The 24,809-nt window shown below is 37.1% G+C and overlaps 1 protein-coding gene across 5 annotated transcripts in view; it reads left to right on the forward strand.

Moving 5' to 3' along the window:
• Positions 1–24,516, forward strand: part of KMT2E (lysine methyltransferase 2E (inactive)) — a 91,405-nt gene extending 66,889 nt beyond the window's left edge. For 3 of the 5 annotated variants that reach the window (XM_059712772.1, XM_059712771.1, XM_059712774.1), the window contains 14 exons: positions 1,688–1,952; positions 3,099–3,197; positions 13,033–13,197; positions 13,520–13,828; positions 16,194–16,448; positions 16,613–16,757; positions 17,293–17,543; positions 17,936–17,992; positions 18,131–18,694; positions 19,626–19,909; positions 20,751–20,839; positions 20,948–21,073; positions 21,237–21,322; positions 22,256–24,516. In XM_059712772.1, coding sequence (XP_059568755.1) covers positions 1,688–1,952; positions 3,099–3,197; positions 13,033–13,197; positions 13,520–13,828; positions 16,194–16,448; positions 16,613–16,757; positions 17,293–17,543; positions 17,936–17,992; positions 18,131–18,694; positions 19,626–19,909; positions 20,751–20,839; positions 20,948–21,073; positions 21,237–21,322; positions 22,256–23,755 — 4,195 coding nt within the window. In that variant the 3' untranslated portion in view covers positions 23,756–24,516. Of the gene's footprint in view, positions 1–1,687; positions 1,953–3,098; positions 3,198–13,032; positions 13,198–13,519; positions 13,829–16,193; positions 16,449–16,612; positions 16,758–17,292; positions 17,544–17,935; positions 17,993–18,130; positions 18,695–19,625; positions 19,910–20,253; positions 20,381–20,750; positions 20,840–20,947; positions 21,074–21,236; positions 21,323–22,255 lie in introns of those variants that run through there. The other 2 variants (XM_059712773.1, XM_059712775.1) reach the window with 2 other exon arrangements.
• Positions 24,517–24,809: the final 293 nt, after the last annotated feature.

Genomic DNA, 24,809 nt, shown 5'->3' on the forward strand with positions numbered 1-24,809 from the left:
TTGATTGTTGAGTAAGATTTATCGTGATACTTTACATGTTTCCTTTTTGGTCCTTTCTCCCCAAGACAGTTGGAAATACTGCAAAAATGGCTCTTTGCTCATTACTTTAAGAGACACTATCCCACAGTGGTTAAGAATATAAGTTTTTAATAATCTGACTGGTTTCCAATCCTAGCTTGATCGCTTATTAGCTATATAACCTTGGACCAGTTTCTTTTTTTTTTTTCTAATTATATTTTATTGATTTTTCACAGAGAGGAAGGGAGAGGGATAGAGAGTTAGAAAAATCGTTAAGAGAGAAACATCAACCAGCTGCCTCCTGCACACCCCCTACTGGGGATATGCCCACAACCAAGGTACATGCCCTTGACCGGAATCGAACCTGGGACCCTTCAGGCTGCAGGCTGACATTCTATCCACTGAGCCAAACCAGTTAGGGCAGTTTCTTAATCTCTTAGTGCCTCAGTACCTCCTGTATACTATGAGAATAATAATACTCTCCTAACAAATTTTTTGAAGATTCAATGAGTAGTATGTGTTTAAAACAGTTCCTTGCACAAAATAAGTACTTAATATGCTTTAGTGTTGCCCTCATTATTATATGCAATTCTGTTATCCTGAAATCAAAGAAAACATCTAGAAAGAGTTTCAAGCTAGTTCCTATTAAACCTGATTTGGGGAGGTAGGAGGGTAGACCATTAATATTTGAATTCTACCCGATTCAGAGAATTAGGCAGTCAGGCAGTTTGACCTGTGCCTTTCTGCTGGTGTTGAAAGTGAATGAATAGGAGTATTAGAAACTTAGCAAATTATTATATTTATTTTGAACAATTTTGAATCTACTTAAAACATTCAAGGTGGGAAGTTTCTATTATCATTTAACCTACATTTGGACATTTATCCTAGAAATGAACTAAATCTTGGTGGTAGAGATGAAGAGATCAGAACATTAAGAAATATTGAGATGAAAAATGTGGGCTTTGAACTCCTACAGACCTGAATCTGGATACCATCCCTACCACTTATTAATTGTGTGGCTTTGGACAAGATACTGTTTCTCTCTGGAGTTTTAATCTCATCTGTAAAATGAGAGCAATAATTATCACTACTGTGAAGATGAAAGATAGTTATTTTTCAAGCTCCCATTTGAAAGAGGGAATACTGAAGGGCAAAAGGAAGCACTACTTGAAGTTTTTCCAGTGTAGTTTTTTAAAGAAACCTGGTTATTGAGACCATTTGTAAAGTATAAGAGAAACTAATTAAGGATTGATATTTATTATACCTAGCATTTTTTTTTTTATTTAGGTCAGATTTAGGGTATTTGTTATTTGTATACATACTTTAAAACACTTTGCAATCTCTCAAGTAAATACAGTTTTTGTCTTAATGTGAGCCACAGTATCTTTGTACCTTAAAAAATTTTTATTGGAGTTTTTTTTCTGCAAACTGTTACTAATTATCCTTGTGATTGAAGGCCTAGAAATCAACTTTTATTACATTGTTTTTATAAGAAAATAAAATTTCTTTGAGATAGTTACTAGGAATGCAAATTAGTGAAAAATAAGGATTACTTATAATTAGTAATAGCATACAGTTTTGTGGAGTTGCAGCTTAAAATGAATTATAAAATTTTATTACAAGTTTTTAAAAATGTCTTGAATAACGATTTAACTGGTTATTTTTCCAGTAAGTACAAGGTGGATTGCGCATGCCTCAAAGAAAACCCAGAGTGCCCTGTTCTAAAACGTAGTTCTGAGTCTACGGAAAACATCAATAGTGGTTATGAGACAAGAAGGAAAAAAGGAAAAAAAGAAAAGGATATTTCAAAAGACAAAGATACGCAAAATCAGAATATTACTTTGGATTGTGAAGGAACAACAAATAAAATGAAGAGCCCAGAAACTAAACAGAGAAAGCTTTCTCCACTGAGACTGTCAGTATCAAATAATCAGGTACTGAACTTTGGTTTATTGGTTCTTAATGAAAAAAGTTAACAAAGAAAAGTAATTTGGCATATTTTAGCCTCTTTTTTGTTTTATGTAAAATGGTGTAAAATTTCTAAGTTAAGTCCATTCTGTTATTTAATGAAGTACTTATACACATAAAATACAGGTTCTGCTAGAATTTGTACAGTATTTGTTAAACTACAAAGAAACTACTCACCCAGCAAATCTTTGCAGAATTGAATATAAGATTTTCCTAAGGCTGGGTAATTTTAACAATTCTTCCAGATTGCACTGTCCTTGTATTCATAGTAAGTGTTCCTATTCGAAGTCTTAAACTGTAAAATATCCTTTCCTTTAATATTTGGGACATAGTTAAATCAATTATATATGGATGACAGACAATATTTTTGAGGGGAAATTGTCTTAAAAATACAAGATAACTTTGGGAAAAGGTTTGGCCTATACTTTTGCCCTTCCAAGAAACACTTTGTTGTATGTCCTCTAAACAAATGGAAATTAGGAGGGACCATTTAATCATAAAAGTTAACATTTTAGTCACCTCCAATACCCTATCTTCTAGGAATAATTTTCTGTAAGTTTCAAATTAAAAATTTTTTGAGCACTTGGTATTTGTAGGCACTGGGTTTTGTGAAATAATTTATGTTTATGTTTTGGGAAGAATATAAACATAAGGATATCCTACCATATTGACCTTGTAGGCCAGCGGTTCTCAACCTGTGGGTTGTGACCCCTTTGGTGGTTGAACGACCCTTTCACAGGGGTCGCCTAAGACCATCCTGCATATCAGATATTTACATGACGATTCATAACAGTAGCAACATTACAGTTATGAAGTAGCAACGAAAATAACTTTATGGTTGGGTCACAACATGAGGAACTGTATTTAAAGGACCAGAAGGTTGAGAACCACTGTTGTAGGCTGTATGGATAAGAACACTATTCATTAGATCTTTAGCAAAATTGATTTTGGAAAGTTTTCTGACTTAGGAAACCAGTTTTATTTGAAATGGACTTGTAGGCTTGTAATGTTTATGTTGAATTAATTGTAGTTGAAAGACATTTAAAATAGTTCAGTGCCCCTATTATATGTGGAGTGGTAGTCTTCATAAAGCAGTTCTTTCCATCTCTCAGGAACCAGATTTTATTGATGATATAGAAGAAAAAACTCCCATTAGCAATGAAGTAGAAATGGAATCAGAGGAACAGATTGCAGAAAGGAAAAGGAAGATGGTAAGTTGGGAAGCTAGTAGCTGCTTCTTGCTGTCACTTGGGCTTAGTGATAGCTGATCTTCTCATAGTAATTGTTGCTGCCTTTAGGAGGGTTTTTACCCTGCTCTTTGTTTGAAGTTAGCAAACACCATGTGCCACTGAGCATTTGCTTGGCTTTGTCATTACCATTCAGGTTAATTATACTAACCTTTTGTATTTTTACTGTGTGTTCATTAGACATTTTAGAATGTATGAAATTTTAAGAAATTATTTTTTAAACATTTTTGAAGCTGAGAACTATTAATAAATTTTAATGCCAGAATTACTGTTGCAAAATGTCTTTCATTAGTTAAATGTATCCTTTCTCTTCATAATTTAATGTAAAACAAAAATGGAATTTTAAAGCTTATAATAGCATCAAATAAATGGCTTATGAAAACAAAAACCACTACTGTTTGGTAGCTACTATTTCTGTATCTCATACAGCTATCATGAAATAAGGTTTTCATTAAAATGTTTAATACTTATATTCCTTGTACTATATCTGTAAATCCTATATAATAAAAGGCTAATATGCAAATTGACCAAACAGCAGAATGACTGGTTGTTATGACCTGCACTGATCACCAGGGGGCAGACGCTTAATGCAGGAGCCACGTGAGCACAACAGTAGTGGCGGGAGCCTCTCACCTCCGCAACAGCACAAGGGGGGGGACACCCCCCCCACACACACACACACACACTCTCTCACAGTACACGAATGCCATGCACTGGGCCTCTAATATCTGTGTAAAAACTAGGACAATATTTATTTTTACCATCCATGCTAATTTAGCAATTGATATAATATTTAGGCCACTTAAGAAATTATTATATAGTTTGCCCTAAGATTTGAAAATGACTTTATACAACTAAAGATCTCAGTGTGGGTTTTCTGTAGTCCCTTTTATTTCATATGCTCCCTTATTTCCTGTTTTACATGGTATATTCCATGGAATCTCAGGTCTTTGGAATTAGATCATTGTAGGCCTACTCAATGTAAGTCTGTTTCATTGCCTTGATCATTTCTCTAGGATTCATAAGTGATCTTCAAAATTGTGAAAGAAATGTAGAACTCTTTCATAGCTTCAGAATTTCAGAGAGAGATGGGAGAAAAGAAAAATATTGGAGGTTGTTTTTTTTTAAGTTCTGCCTTTACCTAAAAGAATCAATATTGAACCTTTTGTAAGATTCAGTTATCTAAATTACCTGTACCTAACGAGATTACCCTTTCTTGACTAGATTTTCATATTGGACTGTTCATTCCACAATTCCACAGCTTTGTATTTGCAGTAATTTTACGGAAACTTTCAGAATGCCAATTTAGGGCATTACTGATTTCTATATGAAGTATGTGTCTGGTAGGAGGACCTTTCTTAGAACTGCTTTAAAAAAAAATTAAATTAAAAAAACAAAAAACACCTGGAGGTTGGTTCTGTGCCCATACAATACTTTTATTCAGATTGCATTCTAAGTTTATATGACTATGGGCTACTTTAAAAATATCTCCTTCTACCAAAGCTGAGAGAGGTAATGATACTTAGAACATCCTCATTTTCTGACCCAGAAGAAAATAGTGATATGTTTTTGCTGATGTTGAACATGGCAGAACTTTGGACAGACAGACAAAAAGGCTTATTAGAAATCCATTTTTGGTACTGATTTTGCCTATTAGCATGCTATATTAATATATAAGAATACTTCATTTTTATATCAATTTTAGCATATTCATTTTAACTTCTCAGTTGTGCAACTGGGTTATTTTTCATAGGACTAAAATGTGGAATAATTGAAAAAGTGTAAATGTTTAGAATTTGTCTGGTATTTTAAAGGGATATGAACTATTTTTTTTTAATATATATTTTATTGATTTTTCACAGAGAGGAAGGGAGAGGGATAGAGAGCCAGAAACATCGATGAGAGAGAAACATCGACCAGCTGCCTCCAGCACACTCCCCACTGGGGATGTGCCCGCAACCAAGGTACATGCCCTTGACCGGAATCGAACCCGGGAACCTTGAGTCCGCAGGCCGATGCTCCATCCGCTGAGCCAAACCGGTCAGGGCAGGATATGAACTATTTTTAAATCTTCGGCTTTTGACCTCAAAGTCAATTGCAATGTTGCTATTTCTAATTGGTATGGTTGTTTCCCATTGCCAAGATATTAGTATTTGTGAGGACAAAACAGTTGGTTTTGAAAAGTTTAAAGACTAATTAGCATTTACTTTTCTACTGTTTACCTTATATATTAGTTAGGTTAACATCAGTAGTTGGAAAGATAGTTAACTCCTGAGGAACTTATGTCAAACTGATTTAGATTTTCTTCTGTGACAGGTCAAACTTTATCCTTATGAGTATAATAGGAAATACTAGTTTTCATGTGTGTTCATGAAGTTGGAATATAAAAAGGAGTCAGTCATATTCTCCTCTCAGATAAATACCACATAGTTTCCAAATTCAAATATGCTAGAGCCCAGCCTTTTGAAGTATAGCTTGAACCATGTGAAATTACTGACTTGACCATATTTTACCTACACAGATGGCAATTTTATATACAACCTACTATTTAGCATTTTGCCCAGTCTCTAAAAATTGCACCAGGGGATTTATGTATTTTCATTGCTGGCTTGATCTTTTGGTGAGAATGAAAGACAATGTCTCTGCCTTCATGGGCATTTACAAAACAATTGCAATGCAGCAAGAAGTGTGGTAAAGGAGCTAGAAATATAGCTTATAGCTGGAGGGATCAGACACCATTCACGAACTAGGTAGTATTCATGATGGACCTTATGAGTAGGATATAAAGTGCAGATTAGCTTATAGCTAAATTGTATGGAATTGAGTGGATGGTTATTTCTCCAGGGGAAAGAGCCTGGAGGTAGTTATAAATGTGATAAATGGTAAATCATATTTAGGTACTAGAGGCCTGGTGCATGACATTCATGGGGTGGGGATATCCCTCTTGCAGTACGGGACCCTTCGGGAGGTGTCCGACTGCCCGCTTAAGACATCCTGCAAGGGATCTTTAGAGCTGCCACGGAAGCACAAGAGGCTCCCACCACCACCTTTGCGCTCACCAGCCATGAGCCCAGCTCTGGCTGAGTGGCGCTCCCCCTGGTGGTCAGTGTGCGTCAGTGACCGGTCTTTCCGCTGTTCGGTCGATTTGCATATTAGCCTTTTATTACATAGGATTATAGGCTGATTGTTTTGGGGGGGAAGGGAGATAAGGTTGGTTGGTTGATGATTTCAAGAAAGTTTATTAAAATCTTACTATGGGGCCCAAGTAGAAAGCTGTTCTTAATTATTAACATTTTCCCTTTTCCTCCATTTATTTTGTCTCCCTCCACCCCCCAAAGTTGTTACCTGCTTATAAAATCAAACTTAGGGCTAAATGGTATGCAACTGAATAAATGTATTAGACATTTCCTTTTTAGTTCATGAGAAGTACTTCTTAGGCAGTAGGTTGGGATCGATTTGGGAGATTCTTACAGTCAGTCCAGTTAAGTTATGGCAGTTGAAACATAGTAGACTGTTTATACTCACCTGAGTCCAAACAGGGACACTACTGAGTAGACTCACCCAGGTACACGACAGTTGCTGTGAGGTGAGGTTTAGTGGCTATAACCTTGTCAGAGGTAGAGTGTGCCAGAAGGGAATTAGATATTGGGAAGGTCACCTTATTTTGTTGGAATTAACAAGTGAGCAATTAAAATACAAAGCCATTGAAAGATTTAAATTAAAAAGGAGGCTTGTCCCCCTCCCCATTTAAAATTCATGAAAATAACCTTTATAGTATTTTTAATATATTAAATATCTAATATGATATTTTTAAATATCTTTAGTATATTAAAATTTCAAAATAATTTCCCATAATCTTATGAGAAGACTATCTTGGGAATATATAGTCTTATTAATATTTGATGGCCTGTTATACTCAGATTTAACTGGAGTCTGTGGAAGATGGTTCAGGAGGATAGAAATTACAGAAACAAAAGGGATATGAAAGGATAGTCACCTAGGTATGAGAGTCTTGAATTGTCAAGCAGCTAGGATAATCTAGAATTATATATATCACTAGGATATAAAGTATGGAAGAGCAAGAATCTCTAGTTTTTCATTGTCATAGATCCAGCTCCTGAGGTGGGGAGGGGAAGGCCTGCCTTTTACAAAAGTAGATGATCAACAGATGAGCCTACTAAGTGTTTTATGACAAGCATTTAAGGAAAGATATAGGTTCATGAGTATGAACTAAAGGCTTCCTTATAGCTCAAGTTGTGCCCTGAAGACCTTTCCAGGATACAGGATCCCTCATTATTCTTTCAGCCCTCATCCTTCACATAAAAGTATTCCACAGAACTCAGATTTAAGATGTTTTGTGAAGGCCTGGCCAGCGTGGCTCAGTGGTTGAGCATCAACCTATGAACCAGGAAGTCAGGGTTTGATTCCTGGTCAGGGCGCACATGCCGTGCTGCAGGCTTGATCCCCAGTGTGGGGCATGCAGGAGGCAGCCAATCAATGATTCTCTCATCATTGATGTTCCTATCTCTGTATCTCCCATCCTCTCTGTAATCAATAAAAAAATATTTTTAAAGTAAAAGATGTTTTGTGAAAAAAAAAAAATCTCTGTGGCCATTTGAGTTTAGTAAACCACATACCATGTCCCAAACTTTGAGATTCCCAGTATACATGCCATGCTTAAAAACTCAATAAATGGTTAGCCGTGGCCCCAAGGCTCGGTTGGAGCATTGTCCCATATGCCCAAAAAGGTTGCAGGTTCAATTCCTGGTTAGGGCACATACCAAGGTGTGGGTTCCATCCCGTCAGGGGTGTGTACAGAAGGCAACCAGTCAATGTTTCTCATACTGATGTTTCTCTTTCTCTCCTTTCCTTTCTCTAAAATCAATAAAAACATATCCTCAGGTGAGGATTTGAAAAACAAAACAAAACTGTTAGCATTTCCTAAACTTGTACACCCTTGCAACTTTTTGTGGTGACATATTGACATCCCAGATTTTTATTCCATGGAATACAGAGAAAACACTATACAGATTCCATGCTGTTACTAATGCCTCTAGAAAGTGACTTAGGATCAGAGATGCAAAAGAAATTTTAATAGTAAAATTAGGGAGAGTAAATTTATTGCCGGAAAAATTATCTGATGACATACTATCCACCTCACTTTCCTCTCCTTATAGCATGATTAAATTGATGTTGATTACTAATTTTAATTTTCTGAAGTCCTTTTTTCTCTTATCATAGTTTAGGAATTATGTTTCTAAAGAAGAGTAATTAATGATATTGTAGGAAGAGCAAAAGGAAACCTGTTTTATTTTTATAGGTTCAAACAGAATAAGGACATTTAGCTTTAGCTGTCTTGTAATAAAGATTTCTAAAAGTTTGTTTAAATATTTCAAGTTATATGCCTTCAAATAACAGTGACACATGCTTTATATAATGTATACACAATTCTTAGTCACTTAACAAAAAAAAAAGAAGACAAAGGTCCTTTTGGAGGACAGACTGTAGGAAATATGTGAAAATCAAGTAGGAAACAATACATAAGGATAAACGAAATTGTCGTGTGGTAGAGAAGAAATGTTGATATCACCATGAGCCATACTTGCTATTTTGGAATGATTTTATTGGTAACCAGTCTTATCTGTTTTTTTTAAAGTAATAAATTTTAATAATTTCTAATTCCTATTCAAAAGGATAAGGAAAGTTACTTGAGTATGGAATCTTTTTCCCCTAAAATATATTTTTATTGATTTCAGAGAGGGAGAGGGAGAAAGGGACATAGAAACATCAATGATGGGAGAGAATCATTGATTGGCTTCCTCCTGCACACCCCCTACTAGGGATCGAGCCTACGACCTGGCATGTGCCTTGACCAGAAATCGAACCCGTGACCTTTCAGTCTGCAGGCCAATGCTCCATTCACTGAGCCAAACCAGTTAGAGCAGTAAGGAATATTTTAATTTCTCTAAGTCAAAGCTGTAGGGTGGCAGATTGGCTCTACCCTTCCCCTTTCCTTTAAAAGACAAGATTTTCTTTGTTTTGTTTTGTTTTTAAGAAAAGCCCCTTCCTACCTGATAGCAAGGTCACAAGTCTCTAGATTAGCAAAAATTAAGTCACAAGTTCCTAGATTAGCAAATTTCCTGCAAAAACTACTATGATGGAGCATCCACAGTTTATAAGCTTATATTTACTCAATTTAAATGACCCAATATCTCTAATTGGGGTAAATAATAACAGTTTACTCAGTGAAGTGCATTTTTTTAGTTGCAATATTATATAAAATTTTAATTCATGTTCTTTATTATGTAGCTTTGAACTATATGGACATTAGGTTTCCCACATTTGTTGAATAGGAGGCTTAGACAAGATCTCCATAGTCTCTTCCAAATATAAAATTATATCAATGTGTTTTTACATTGAAGCATTAAAGTTGAAATAAAAATTCTCAAAATTTTCGAGTGATAAAATTCTATGGAGACATCAAGCAGCATTTCTTTTGCTTATGGGAAATGACATACTCTATATTTGCTTTTGTATACCTAGAAACTATATAAAAGCCTAAGCTACTGTTACAACTGGATGACCTGACCACTGGCCAGTAGCTATGACACACACTGACCACCAGGGCAGACGTTCAATGCAGGAGCTCCCCCTGGTGGTCAGTGCGCTCCCACAGCCAACCTCCTGCTGTACCTCCCCCTGGCTGGCTGGCCACCCCGATCGCCAACCAGGCTAAGGGACCCCACCTGTGCATGAATTCGTGCATCAGGCCTCTAGTTCAACGGTCGCCAACCTTTTGGACATCACGTACCACCAGTGGTCCGTGGACCACTGGTTGGCGACCACTGCTCTAGTATGTAATAAAAGCTATCTAGGTAGATCTCATCAGAGATCCCTCATAGTTTAGCTTAGCACCTGACACTCCAGCATTAATAGTGTGACAAGAAATAATGTAATATTCCTGAAAGGCAACCCTTTCTGATTCTAATTATAGATGAGTCTATCAATTGTCCAGCTCACAGATTATGACTTTGAGGTTTGGAGAGACATAGGCCTGGAATGAGTCATGGTTATAGAATATACATGTCTTAGTAGTAGCCTTATATGACAAGTACGATCTAAACTATATCAAGCACAGATGTTAAAGTCTATTGACTGTCTGCTGGGTTTCATTAGGACTCTGAATTTCTCTAATCCCTTAAACAGCTGTCACTGCTTCAAGCCATACACAAAATGGTTACTTTTTCACATGGCTAGTAAATTTTCATTCTTTAAATACTGCATAGCTGGCTAATGTATCAAAGAATGCATTAGTTGTAGTGGTGAATATAAAAGCTGAATGACATGAATCTAATTTAAAATAAAAGTAGATCTGCGCTGATTTTTTTCTCATGTAGAATATCAGACACTATACATTTCCAACATTTGTGTTTTAAGATGAAGCTGGGTTAAAGCTATTAAGATATTTAACAGTTGTAGTAAATGTAGGAGCAGTTATGCTTTATGCAGAATGCCAGTGGTTAATTGTAAAGAGTGAATCAGGAACTAGGAAACTTGGATAATAATTATAGTACTGCCTTTCAGCGAGTCACTTAATATACCTGTGCTTGCATTTCTTTTTCTTTTTAATGTTTTCATTGATTTTTTTAGAGAAAGAGGAAGGGAAAAGGATAGACAGAAACTACGATGAGCGAGAATCGATCGGCTGCCCTCCCGCAAGCCCCTTCTTGGGGATCAGTCCTGAAACCCGGGCATGTGCCCTGACCGGCAAATCGAACCAGGGATCTCTTGGTTCACAGGTTGATGTTCAATCACTGGCCACACCAGCCGGACTGGGCTTAGATTTCTTATGCAGCAAAGCACTAGATTATTTTTTAAGATACTGACCAGCTCAGAAAGATTATTGGTCATCTCTAAATAAAGGATTTTGCTTTGACTATCAAGTAATTGTATTCGTTATAAGGGAGTTCAGTTTTTAATTGAATGAATTCAGTCTTTACATCAAATAATTTTATCTCTGACCCTCACGCCATATCCTAAACAAGTGAATATTGGACTATGTCAAAGAAAACTTATTTAGGCATAAATTCATATTCATTTTAGAAAACCCTCTATAATCATGATATAGAATGTATCTTCATTGGGTGCCTGGCTTATAGGTAATTATTTTTAACACAAAACAATCCTTGCTAAGGCAAGTTTAAGTTTGTTTCTTCTCAAAGAACGTACTTTTCCCACATTTATTTTTTTAAAAAATTTAAATAAACACATTAATAATTATCCTTTCCTTCCCCGCCCATCCCTGTTGAACAGGTGAAGCAATTATGAAAATTATATTTTCCAGTTGCTCCAGATTTCTAAATGTGGGGTTTTAGAAAAGCCCTGAAATATGGAGACCAGGGTTTTTATAGAGAGCCGTAGATAAAAGGGGGTTGAGTGAAGTGATTTTAAAAGACTAGGGATGAATTATCTAAGGAAAAAGTTCAGCTTTAAAACTCCCATTTCTAGTAAAAAGATGCAGATAATGTATCTATGACCAAGTAATCTTACCTTTTTGGACCTGTTTCCTTACCTGTAAAATAAAGAAGGTGAGGATAACACATTTTGTGAGACTGACACGTTCACAGTATGGCAATTTAACTACTTAGAAACGTGTAAGTATGCCCTGAGAAATTCTGTTGACATACTACTTTTTTCCTTCCTTTGTTATATTCAGTAAGGGAACAAATACAGGAAAGAGTAGCAGTAGATTCCAGAGTGTAGGTGTTTGATGCTTGAATCTTTGCTTATTACTGGAACTAAAGTTCCAACTGAAAAGACCATTCAGCCAGACCCCGAGTTTCTGATTTTTCTTTCTTCCCCCACATCGATGGCAATAGGGAAGGAAACACAAACGGATCTGAGCCTCATGCATGGCCTGGTTCTTTGATTTGGAGAAATGAACAGTTGATGGATTTACTTCCTGTTTCTGGCTGAAAGCTGAAGCATTTGCCAGACCCACTGGCCAAGGCGCTAGGTCTTGGTTTTAATGTTCTCTCTCCAAAAAGAATTCATGCTCACAGGAACTATTGCTCTTCCACAGTCCCTGCCTTGAATGTCAGGGTAAGACAGGAAGAGCAGAAGGTAGAGGAATGCCATATAAGAACTATAATGGAGGGCAATGGAGCCAAAGTAGAAATAATTAACACTCATGGAATGCCTACCATTTTCCAAGTACTGCTAAAAACCTTAACAGCTATTTTCTATTTGAAATCAGTAATGATTTGAAGTGTAAGTATTGTAATAAGAGGCTCTAAATAAAGGTTAACTAGGGTTGTTAAGGTGTCTATGGTCACAGAGATAGTAAATGACTGCTGGAGTCATAATTTGAACCCAGGACCACACCACAGGATATCCTGCTGTCACATGTCAGTAATATATTCACTCCTTATGGTTATATGAATTTAACCTTTTCATCATAGAACTTTGATTTGTATTTTAAAAGGCTGACTGTTCTATTGAGAAAAAACGTTTTTGTTAAAGCAAAATATAGTTTATTTTTTGAGCCTTTTGGTTTTGTTTTGCTTTACCCATAATCATCCAAGTGTCCTTTCATGAAATGTATTTGTAATGTCAGGCTTACCGAGATGTTCGGGATTCTGAAAGATCTCTAATATAATTGTGCTCCCCCGTTATCTACCATCAGAAGTGTTTTGCTAACAGTATCATAAAATTTTTCTAAATTTGCCATGAACATTTGGACTTTTGAATTTTACTTTAGAGCTGTGATATTTATGTCACTTAAATTTAAATTTCATAGACAAGAGAAGAAAGGAAAATGGAAGCAATTCTGCAAGCTTTTGCCAGACTGGAAAAAAGAGAGAAAAGAAGAGAACAAGCTTTGGAACGGATCAGCACAGCCAAGACGGAAGTTAAACCAGAATGTAAAGACACACAGACGGTCAGCGATGCTGAAGTTATTCAGGTATTCTCATTCAGGCCCCATTATATTTCACCCTTAAACTCCTTATACCCGATTTAATTACATGGATAAAGAACTTGTAATGTCTGATATTGGCCTTTCAATAGCATTTCTCAAATCCTATGAGAATTTAGACTTGAGATAAAGATTCTACTTGTTTTGTTTTTTAGTAAGAAAATTTTAATTATGTCAGTTAGTACATATTGGAATTCATAAAGAAACTTGGGGAAGTTAGCTTCTGAAGTAGATTAGCGCTATTAGATTTCAACTTCTCACTTATGTAAACATAGTATTAAAAGTTCCATTCTGTTGTATTTTGAATTAGGAACAAGTAAAAGAAGAAACTGCTAGCAAGCCAACCCCTGCCAAAGTGAATAGAACTAAACAGAGGAAAAGTTTTTCTCGCAGTAGGACTCACATTGGACAGCAGCGTCGGAGACACAGAACTGTCAGCATGTGTTCAGATATCCAGCCATCTTCTCCTGATTTGGAAGTTACTTCACAACAAAATGATATTGAAAATACTGTACCTGCAGTAGAGCCGGAAACTGAAACTGCACTAACAGAAATAATTACCGAATCTGAAGTTCCAGCACTTAATAAATGTCCTACAAAGTACCCCAAAACAAAGAAGGTATGGCAGTTAATGAATGTAAGAACAGCTTCCTGTCTTATGTGAAATATACTTATTTTTAAAATTCAGCCTGTAACACCTCATAAGGAACAGAATAAGAGGCATAGTTTTTATACTTGCTAGTTTTTATACTTTAACTAAAAAAGAATTGCAAGACTATAAAATTAGTCAATATAAATGTTTATTGTTATGAAAACAGTAACAATTGAGTCTATCAAGACCTACTTTTTTAGTATTGTGATTCAGGATTTCTTTAAATAATTTTGCGTACTCTATGTACCAAGTTTACACTTAAGAAAAATAACTGGTTTTAGATGTTATTCTTTCTTTGATCTTGTATTTTTTTTTATGAATTCCACATTATAGGCAGATTATAAGAATTAAATGTGAAGAAATTGTGGATTTCCATAGAATGTGTAAAAATTCATAAGGATAGTTTTAGATCAGTTAATAAAAATCTTTGAAAACCTACCATTAAACTTAATGAAGCAGTATGGGAAACTATTCACTGAGATAAACCCACCTGAATTAAGAAATAACAGAACATCCTTAATGAAGCTTCTGTTTTTCTCCCACTTTTATTGTTGTTGTTAATCTTTCCCCGAGGATATTTTTCCCATTGATTTTTAGAGAGCAGGGAAGGAGGGGGAGAGGGGGAAAGGGAGGGAGGGAGAGAGAAACATCCCACACATGCCCTGACCAGGGCCAGGAATGGAACCTGCAACTGAGGTACATGCCCTTGACCAGAATCGAACCCATGACCCTTGAGTCAGCGCATGGATGCTCTAACCACTGAGTGAAATTGGTTAGGACTTTCCTCCCACTTTTGAATATAGTACAGCAGACTGGATGGAGCAGAGATCCTAAAGTAGTAATCTTTAGGCAATTTGGGGAGAGGGTAGATCATGAATGTATCCTTTCATAACTTCTACGTCCAAATACTTTGAAACTTGAGGAGGTCGAGGTTCGATTCCCGGTCAGGGCACATTCCCAGATTGGGTGCTGGGTCCCCATTGGGAGGCGTGCAGGAGGCAGCCAATCAGTGACTCTCTCATTGATGTTTCTGTCTCTCTTCCTCTTCCTTCCTCTCTGAAATCAATAAAAATATATTTTTAAAATGCTTTGAAATTTAATTTATCTTGTCTTTGTTCTTAACACATTCAGTAGTTTGCCAGTACTGTGAAACCATGAGAAGTACACTTAGTAAACATCTAGGACTGACCCTGGAGTATACTTTAATGGAGAATCTGAGGGTTAGTTACAGATAAGATTGAAACACAGTTCTGTTTAATTTGAAATTTGTGAGATCTTGAGCAAACAACCCATTGCCTTAAGAATGAGCAGTTATTTTTGCCCACTTTGGAAGGACAAAAATAATACAACTCTATCTTTGTAATTTTGATTAAAGGGAAAACTCATGTTTAAAAAAGAACCTATTTTCTTGATTACAAATATGACATCATCCCTGATTAGTTACTAGAGCAGCCGTGGGCAAACTACGGCCCGCGGGCCGGATCCGGCCCGTTTGAAATGAATAAAACTAAAAAAAAAAAAAAAGACCGTACCCTTTTATGTAATGATGTTTACTTTGAGTTTATATTAGTTCACACAAACACTCCATCCATGCTTTTGTTCCGGCCCTCCGGTCCAGTTTAAGAACCCATTGTGGCCCTCGAGTCAAAAAGTTTGCCCACCCCTGGACTAGAGGCTCGATGCACGAAATTCGTGCAAGGGGCTTGGCCCTTGCAGCCTCGGTGGCTTGCCTCGGCCCTAGCAGCCCCGGCTTCCTCCGGAAGGTCATTCGGCTGCCGGTCTAATTAGCATATTACACTTTTATTATTATAGATTACTTGACTAAATGATTGCAGTGCTATAAATTTATTTAAATTCCTGGTCAAATGCCAAATCAATAGTGATTGTCAACGCTGACAGCTTTTTTTTTTTTTTTTTAAATGTACATGCACTGGTCTCATCTGAAGATATTGAACAGCCAGGGTAGAAAAGCACTGCCCCAAATCAGATTTTTCTAACAAAGTAAACATTTTATACCTAGAATAGAAGCAGTAACCTAAATTTATTTAGTGTTTGTGTTTATAAGATGGTGCTGAAGTCTCCTAGATTTTATTATTTTACAAAAGTTATTGTGTTTCTTTACAAAGTATTATTGTGTAAAAAAATTAGGCATAAAACTAGTGATAACCAAGGAAACGTAGAATGACATTGATTTTGGGGGAGGAAATCATATATGAATGTTTGAATTATTTATCATTTTAGGTAATACATCAATTATAAATTGGGTCTTAGAATGTTCTATAGGAGAATCTGTAATGGCATATATAGTGATCAAAGTTTTTCTTTTCTCTAGCACTTGGTCAATGAATGGTTAAGTGAGAAGAATGAGAAGACAGGAAAACCTTCAGATAGCCTTTCCGAAAGGCCTCTGCGCATAACCACAGATCCTGAAGTGTTAGCTACACAACTAAATTCTTTGCCAGGTCTCACTTACAGCCCCCATGTGTACTCTACTCCTAAGCACTATATTAGATTCACTTCACCATTCCTTTCAGAAAAAAGGAGGAGAAAAGAACCTACTGAAAACATTTCTGGCTCATGCAAGAAGGTAAACTTTTTCTGGATATAAAAATCTAGGCTGAGCCAAATGTCAATCTCATTGCTTACTACCATTCCTGGTAGTGAAATGCTTTTGGAATCGGCTCTACATAAATAGGCTACATAAACAGCGACAAACTGATTTCTGTTCATTTATTGTTTGATGTATTTCAGCGATGGTTGAAACAAGCTCTAGAAGAAGAAAACTCAACAATTTTACATAGATTTATTTTACCCTGTCAAGAAAGATCCAGAAGTCCTATAATCAATGGTGAAAATAAAAGTCCTCTACTATTAAACGAAAGCTGTTCCCTTCCAGGTATCATTTTTTTTGGTACTGTTTTAATGTGAAAAATATGGCCAGATGTGTACCACTGTATATAACAAAGTAATATTCTAGTTATTATGACATGCCTTACAAAAGAAGTACTTCGTTACGTATTTTTTCTCATTTCTGTCCTCCAACCTTTTGGATGAAGATAGAAATGAAAACCTTAATTTGCAGTGCCATGTTGGTGAGAATGGTTGAATTTTTGGATTAGTTTTGGCTTTTGGGTTGGCTGCATTTCAAACAGATTCAAAAGGGCTCTTACAATTCAGTTAAATTAACATATCTTCTTCTAAGATTTCTTCAGAGCCCTAGGTCTGTAAGCCTTTTGGCAAGATAATGCATGCTAATAGTGAAATTAAGTTTGGTGGGGTGGGGTAGGATGGAGAGAGATTGCTTTATATTAGTAATCCATTTAAAAACTCTGAAATTGTTTGGGGATTAAATTCATTAGTAGTAGTTGATATTTTGAGCTTTGTATCAAATACCAGCAGTAAAATTTCTTATGAATTGTTTCACCCAACAGATTTAACGACACCACTAAAAAAACGAAGACTTTATCAGTTGCTAGATTCTGCTTACTCAGAAACCTCCACTCCTACTCCTTCACCATATGCTACACCAACTCACATAGATATTACTTCTACGGACCCATCATTTGCCACTCCTCCACGAATAAAATCAGATGATGAAGCTTGTAGAAATGGTTATAAGCCCATATACTCACCAGTTACCCCAGTAACTCCTGGCACACCAGGAAATACCATGCACTTTGAGGTGAGAAATTTAAATGCAAAAAAAAACCCCAAAAACAAACCTCATGGGGATGGTGTTACTTTAATAGCTTTTCTTTTCCCCCTTTAATAACTGGTTTACTGAGATTAGAAGTTTTTAAGAAACTAAAAAATATTTTGGAACATGCATTTATATAATTTGAACTTTTTATTTAAATGAGCATAACCTTCAATTTTATGAGTCATACTAAATGACTATATATCAGATTGACCTTAAAGCAAATGACCTTATATGAGAAATGGAAATAAAACAAAAAAGACAGTTTAAAACCACACTCTGTGTAATTAATTTCTCATTTTAAGTTTTCATTTCTATAAATACCATGGATTTAGTCACATATTTTAATTTTCAATTCTAATTATGTTTTTATATAGAATATTTCTTCCCCAGAAAGTTCTCCAGAAATTAAGAGACGCACTTACAGTCAAGAGGTAAGGGATTATTCAACTATTCAAAAAGGTTAAATTGGTGACTTTTTCCTAGTATTATTTTGCTTTAACAATTATTAGTAGACTTCAAAATTAGTCTCAAGATGTGGTTGTGTAATTTTGTTTTTATTCTTTAAACAGGGATATGAAAGATCTTCAACCATGTTAACATTGGGGCCTTTTAGAAATTCTAATTTAACTGAACTGGGTCTGCAAGAAATAAAGACTATTGGTTACACCAGCCCTAGGAGTAGGAATGAAGTCAACAGGCAGTGCCCTGGGGAAAAGGACTCTGCCGCAGACCTTCACCTGGGACTCGATGCCGCCGAGCAAACTGCCGTGCATAAAAGCATGGAAACACCTACACATGACAGGACTGACTCGAACAGCCAACTGGAATGTACTCACTCTGGACGAGGCACAATATATTCTTCCTGGGTAAAGAGTCCTGACAGAACAGGTGTTAACTTCTCAGTAAACTCTAACTTGAGGGACCTGACACCCTCGCATCAGTTGGAGGTTGGAGGAGGCTTCCGAATAAGTGAGTCAAAATGCCTGATGCAGGATGATACTAGAGGCATGTTTATGAAAACACCTGTGTTTTGCACTTCAGAAGATGGGCTTGTATCTGGTTTCGGACGGACTATTAATGACAGTTTGATCGACGGAAGTTGCACACCCCAGAATCCACCACAAAAGAAAAAGGTTACAATTTTAAAGATTTATAGACCTTTTAATAGTGTTTTTTTCATACTCCTGAGGGTAATTAGTAGGTATAGTATGTATTATGTGTAAGGCATTCATATAGGTATTCAAGTTGAATTTTTGATATGTACATTTTCAACACTCTAGTCATATGGAAAATTCTTATAAGAAGCATGGTTTCAGAGATTAAAACCTCGAGATGATTATTTTCACCAAAAGAGTAACTTTTAAAAATGATAACCACTTCCCAACCAAAAAAACAAAGTTGTATATTTGTTACTACCCTTATTTTATATAGAATAAGTAGCCTTACATAGAAATGCCTTTCGTCAGTATTTGTATTTTGCAAAGTATAAGTATTATATAAATAATAAATTACCTGATTTACCATCATTATTCATTTGGCATACATAGCAAGACGATTAGAATGCCTTATTTCAGAGGAATGGGAGAAACGACACTTATTATATTTGTTAATAGGCTTATTGCTTTATAAGTCAAAGAATTTTAGTGATGTGTGCTTTTAATTTTTATAACAGAATCCAGTTGGCAACTTTGTGGGAAGCAATGTAGTATAGTGGAAAGAGCACGGGCTTTCAAGTAAGACCTAGGTTCGAATCCCGGCTCCAACACTCACCAGCTGTGTGACCTTGAGTGAGTGAGTTACTCAATTTCCTCATCTGTAAAATGGGGATGATAATATACCTATTTCATAGGGTTGTTGTGAGGATTAAATGAGATAATGTATGTAAATCATTAAATACAATGCCTAGTATATAGTAGGCATTTGGTAATTATTTGTTCAGAATCAAATTATTTTACATAATTTTCCTAATATAAATATAGTAATTCTCTTTAGAAAAAAAAGAATAGATGGACTCTGACATATAAAACAAGAATAAAAGATTTGCTTTTCCTTACCTTTCTTAAGGTTTCTTTATTAGAATACCGTAAAAGACAACGTGAAGCGAGGAAAAGTGGCTCTAAAACAGAACACTTCCCACTGGTCAGTGTGTCACTTCATGCAAGTGGAAACTTAAGCAACAATGGTGATGGGTGTGGCAGCAGGAGTGAAAACGGGGAGTCAGTAGAAAGCACTGCTGGCCTACCTTTAGCAACACCAGCTACAGGTTATAATGCTTCTTCGGAAGAAACCAGCAATAACTGTCCTGTTAAGGAAGTTTCTGCCACCGAGAAGAATGAGCCAGTTCAATGGTAAGCCTGTTTAAAAACCTAATTAGTAACTTTATAACTACAAATAGTATACCTTATAATGAAAATAGTCTTTGTTATTTGTAAAGTGTTGAAGTCTGCTATCCTGATAAGAACAAGGTTTTGTTAATAAACTGTCTTCATTTTTGTTGTTCTCCCAAGGCTAAGCGATAGAGGTTTGTGGACATAACTTTTGAAAGATCCTCTCTGCTAATGAGTTGTAAAACAGCTATATATTTGCCTGTGTTGTTAAAGGTCCATTGTGGTCACTCCTTGATAGTTTTCACATAAATATTCCTCTCCAAAGAACCTCTATCATAGCCAACATCCTCCAATTTCTTTACCAGTTACCTGGAAAGAATCATCAACTATTCAGTAGGATAAGCAGCTGGAAATAGGATGGGTCTTGGCAAAGGGCAGGAGGCCACATTGACATTGCTCCTTGGTCCCCTTGCCCCAGAGAGCTTCCTGCTAACCTTACAATCCGGACACAAGGTAAATTGTAAAGGGTGTATTTGGTACCTTTGGTAATTTGAAGTAACATTCTGAATGTTAATACACGACCCTCCAACTCCCCCTCATTTTCACCAAGAAACTGCTTAAGACAAAGGAATCGAGTCCAATTGAGTACTTCAGAGAGACGAGGATTAAAAAAAAATCTGTTTTGAAAGCTGTGAGGAAAAGAAAGGGGGAAAAAAAAAACTGTTTCCAAAGCTTAATACCAAAGTGGTTTCCCAAAAGATTAAAGACTTGCTCTGAGAGGACATATTTGACTATTAAGTGACAAAGAAAAGTCTGGCTAGTAGTAGCTTCTTTGAATTGATGACATGATTTTATTTGAAAGGACTGCCTCAACTTCAGTGGAGCAGGTGAGAGAAAGGAGTTACCAGAGAGCTTTACTTCTCAGTGATCACCGAAAAGATAAAGATATTGGTAAGTGAGCTTGTTCCTTTGCCAAAAAGTGGAGTCAGCTAATCACTCTGCACCCTTGTTCTTGCAGTTCTAATGTTCTCTTTGGGTCTGCTTCTGCTTCATCTCTAGGGGGAGAATCACCATGTGTCCCATGTTCACCGAGTCATGTTCCGTCTTCACCTCCATCTCATTCAAATCACATTCCCCAGTTGCAACCCAAGGGCCCAGTCCCTTCTTTCAGTGAACTTGTGGAAGGTCAGTAAGCAGGTGACCTATCATACCTTTTTAAATCAGAGAGAAGAGAGCCTTTATAAAAAGTTGGTTTCAATAGTGGAATGCACATTACTTTGGAAGGTTAGTAAAAGGCAACATATATAGTGGAATTTTGCACTTACTATATTTTTCTTCTGCATTATAGATCCTGATCCTGAAAATCTAGAACCCGTGACTACAAATGACTGTCCATCCCCAGATGCTTGTAAAAGCCCTTCAAAAATGAGCAAGGTAATAATGTTGACCTTCGAACATGGCCATTCAGAAAAGTGGGCGGTAATGTACACAGAGATTTTTCTGCAGTATCAAATACCAGCTTAGGATTTCTGGACACTTTTCCTATAAAAATTTGACTAAACTATCTAATGTGCTAAATACACTACAGTAACTTACATTTCCTCTGTAAGAGTTCCACCCCTATTTGATTGGCATCTAGGAAATTCATAGATGTGATCATCTAATGTGGCAGTAACTTTGGAAACTAAAAGGGAGGCATCTGAGATTGACTTCCTTTTTCTTTGTCCTTCACATCAATATATTATTTAAGTAGCCTTGAACTCAGATTATATTTGAGCAATGTAAAAGGTGTTACAACCACAATCGTTTGGGGGGGGGGGGGGCAACTTTATTTACCCAACCTATTTATTATTAGATTGGGTGTAGAAATTTCAATCATGGAATTGAAACTTGCTAAGTGTTTAGTGTGATTAGAGTTCTTTCATAATGGGGCTAAAAAACAGGTTTCATTACTTAGGGCAGTGGTCGGCAAACTGCGGCTCACGAGCCATGTGCGGGCGCACACGCACAGTGAGTGGGATTGAAACTTCGTGGCCCATGCGCAGAAGTCGGTATTTTGTGGAAGAGCCACACTCAAGGGGCCAAAGAGCCGCATGTGGCTTGCGAGCCACAGTTTGCTGACCACTGACTTAGGGGAAAAGCAGATTAAATTTAAAGATCATTATTTCCTTAACTTGTCTTCAATAAAAATTAATTGGAGGGATTCAGTTTAAAATTGAGTCCTTAACCCAATCTTACTCCTTACCTCTTTTTTAAATAGCATTAGATATTTAAGTAGCAATAAATACCAATATAACAAGCCTATATATATGTGTGTGTCTGTTTCTTTAAATTTATAGTTTATATGATTTGTTTTTCTTTTCATAGCCTAACTCACCGGGACCTATAATTCCTGTTCAACAACTCACAAAACCAGATTCCCAATGGGAGGCAACAGGTATTGTGTCAGAAGCTGAGAATGGTGTTCACCTGAAAACAGAACTCCAACAAAAACAGCTATTAAATAACCCCCAAGCACCTTCAAAGAATCCTCCTCCTCAGCCACTCGTTCGTAACTCATCTGAGCAACTTTCACAAAAGCTGCCTCCTGCACCAGTGAAGTTACACTGTCCTCCATCACCTCACATAGAGAATCCTCCCAAGTCGTCGACGCCGCACACGCCTGTCCAGCATGGCTATCTTTCACCAAAGCCGCCTTCACAGCAGTTAGGGTCTCCCTATAGGCCTCACCACTCACAGTCACCTCAAGTTGGAACACCTCAGCGAGAACCTCAGAGAAACTTTTACCCAGCAGCACAGAACCTTCAGGCCAGTACTCAGCAGGCACCTCCTGGAGCGTTATTTACACAGACACCCTCAGGACAATCTTCGGCAACATACAGTCAGTTTAACCAACAAAGTCTGAACAGTGCGGCACCACCCCCTCCGCCCCCTCCGCCTCCTTCTTCATCTTATTATCAAAACCAGCAGCCCTCTGCAAACTTTCAAAATTATAATCAGCTTAAAGGTAGTCTTTCCCAACAGACTGTGTTTACATCAGGACCAAATCAAGCACTTCCTGGCACCACAAGCCAGCAAACAGTTCCAGGACACCATGTTACTCCAGGGCATTTTTTGCCTTCTCAGAACCCTACTATTCATCATCCAACTTCTGCTACTGTCGTCCCACCCCCTCCTCCACCACCACCTGCTCCAGGACCACATCTTGGACAACAGCCAAGTTCCCATCAGCAACACTCTGCGGCACATGTCGTAGGACCTGTTCACGCTGTCACCCCCGGGTCGCATATTCATGCTCAAACTGTTGGACACCATTTGCCACCACCCCCTCCACCTCCTGCCCCTGCCCCTCATCACCATCCACCGCCCCATCCTTCCACAGGACTCCAAGGTCTACAAGCACAACACCAGCATGTTGTAAATTCAGCACCACCACCACCTCCACCTCCACCACCTCCACCTTCCAGTGTTTTGGCTTCTGGGCATCACAACACATCAGCTCAAGCCTTACACCATCCACCTCACCAAGGACCTCCACTTTTTCCTTCAAGTGCTCATCCAGCTGTACCACCATATCCCTCACAAGCTACACATCACACCGCTCTGGGACCGGGAGCCCAACACCAGCCTTCTGGAACAGGGCCACACTGTCCATTACCAGTCGCAGGTCCTCATCTCCAGCCCCAAGGACCAAACAGTATTCCCACACCTGCTTCAGGGTTCTGTCCTCATCCTGGCTCTGTGGCTCTGCCACACGGGGTTCAAGGACCGCCGCAGGCATCTCCGGTGCCGGGACAGATTCCAGTTCACAGAGCACAGGTGCCACCAACATTTCAGAACAATTACCACGGTTCAGGGTGGCATTAAAAGGGACTCCCAAGACATTTTTTAAAATGTTCTGTAAGATAAACTGTATAATATGTACCTGTTAAGGTACTTTTTAAAGCTTGTACATGAAACTTTGTATTAAAAAACAAACAAAAAAACACCAGTGCTCTTTCATTGTATCGTTCCCACCTTTGCTTTTTAAAAATTCCTTTAAAAATGTGCTATTAAGCCAGTATTAGTTACCTTTACTTTGTAAGTGGAACATTCCAGCTGTTTTTCTGGCAGAATTGATGCTACATGATCTTTAAATTTTATTGTTGCAGTTAAATTCATTTAGTGAATGTTTTCTGTATTATTTTATACATAGGCATTACGTACAGAGCTAAGCAATGGCACTACGAGGATTTTATTTTTTTTCTTCCTGTCAGCAGTTCTGTGAGTGCATCTTAGATATAAAAAAATGCAATACAGATTTTTATAGTTTGATGTGGACATGGCTCATTTTGTTTTATGGTTATTTGCAAGCAAAATGTAATTTAATGTATAGATGATTTTTAATGTCTCCTGACAAACTGTAAATACTGCATTTCTTTTGCATATATAATTGCTTACAGCTTTTCTCATTTGATATATAGCATTGTACATATTACAAGTCTTTGCAAAACTGTGTGATCTTCGTGAAAGTAGTACAGTATATGGCCTTTAATTTCTTTTTTATTTTAAATATACTGTCACATTGAAGCACTGGTTGGGCATTTTAATTCATGTTAATAAATCACAATTATGTCCGTTTTACCAAATTGTCCTGTACAACTTCTGAGATTGGGGTCTGTTTAAACAAGTGCTTTTACAAAAGTCTGTTTTTATATAGTTTATAAGGAGCCTTCCGTTTTCTTTAGCAAATACTACCTCAGGGGGACAGCAGCAAGCGTCAAGAAGCAGTAAAGGTTGTTCCTGTAATGCTTCTGCTGGTCAGTGTTCAGGAGCAGGAGCCACAGGAAACTAGGTTATGTAAATGCTCTGTACACTGTGTCTGATCTCACACAGACTGAACCCATACCATGAAAGCATTGCACAGATACCCTTATCCTAT

This window comes from Myotis daubentonii, chromosome 10 (assembly GCF_963259705.1).
Source record: "Myotis daubentonii chromosome 10, mMyoDau2.1, whole genome shotgun sequence".
NCBI classification, from domain to species: Eukaryota; Metazoa; Chordata; class Mammalia; order Chiroptera; family Vespertilionidae; genus Myotis; species Myotis daubentonii.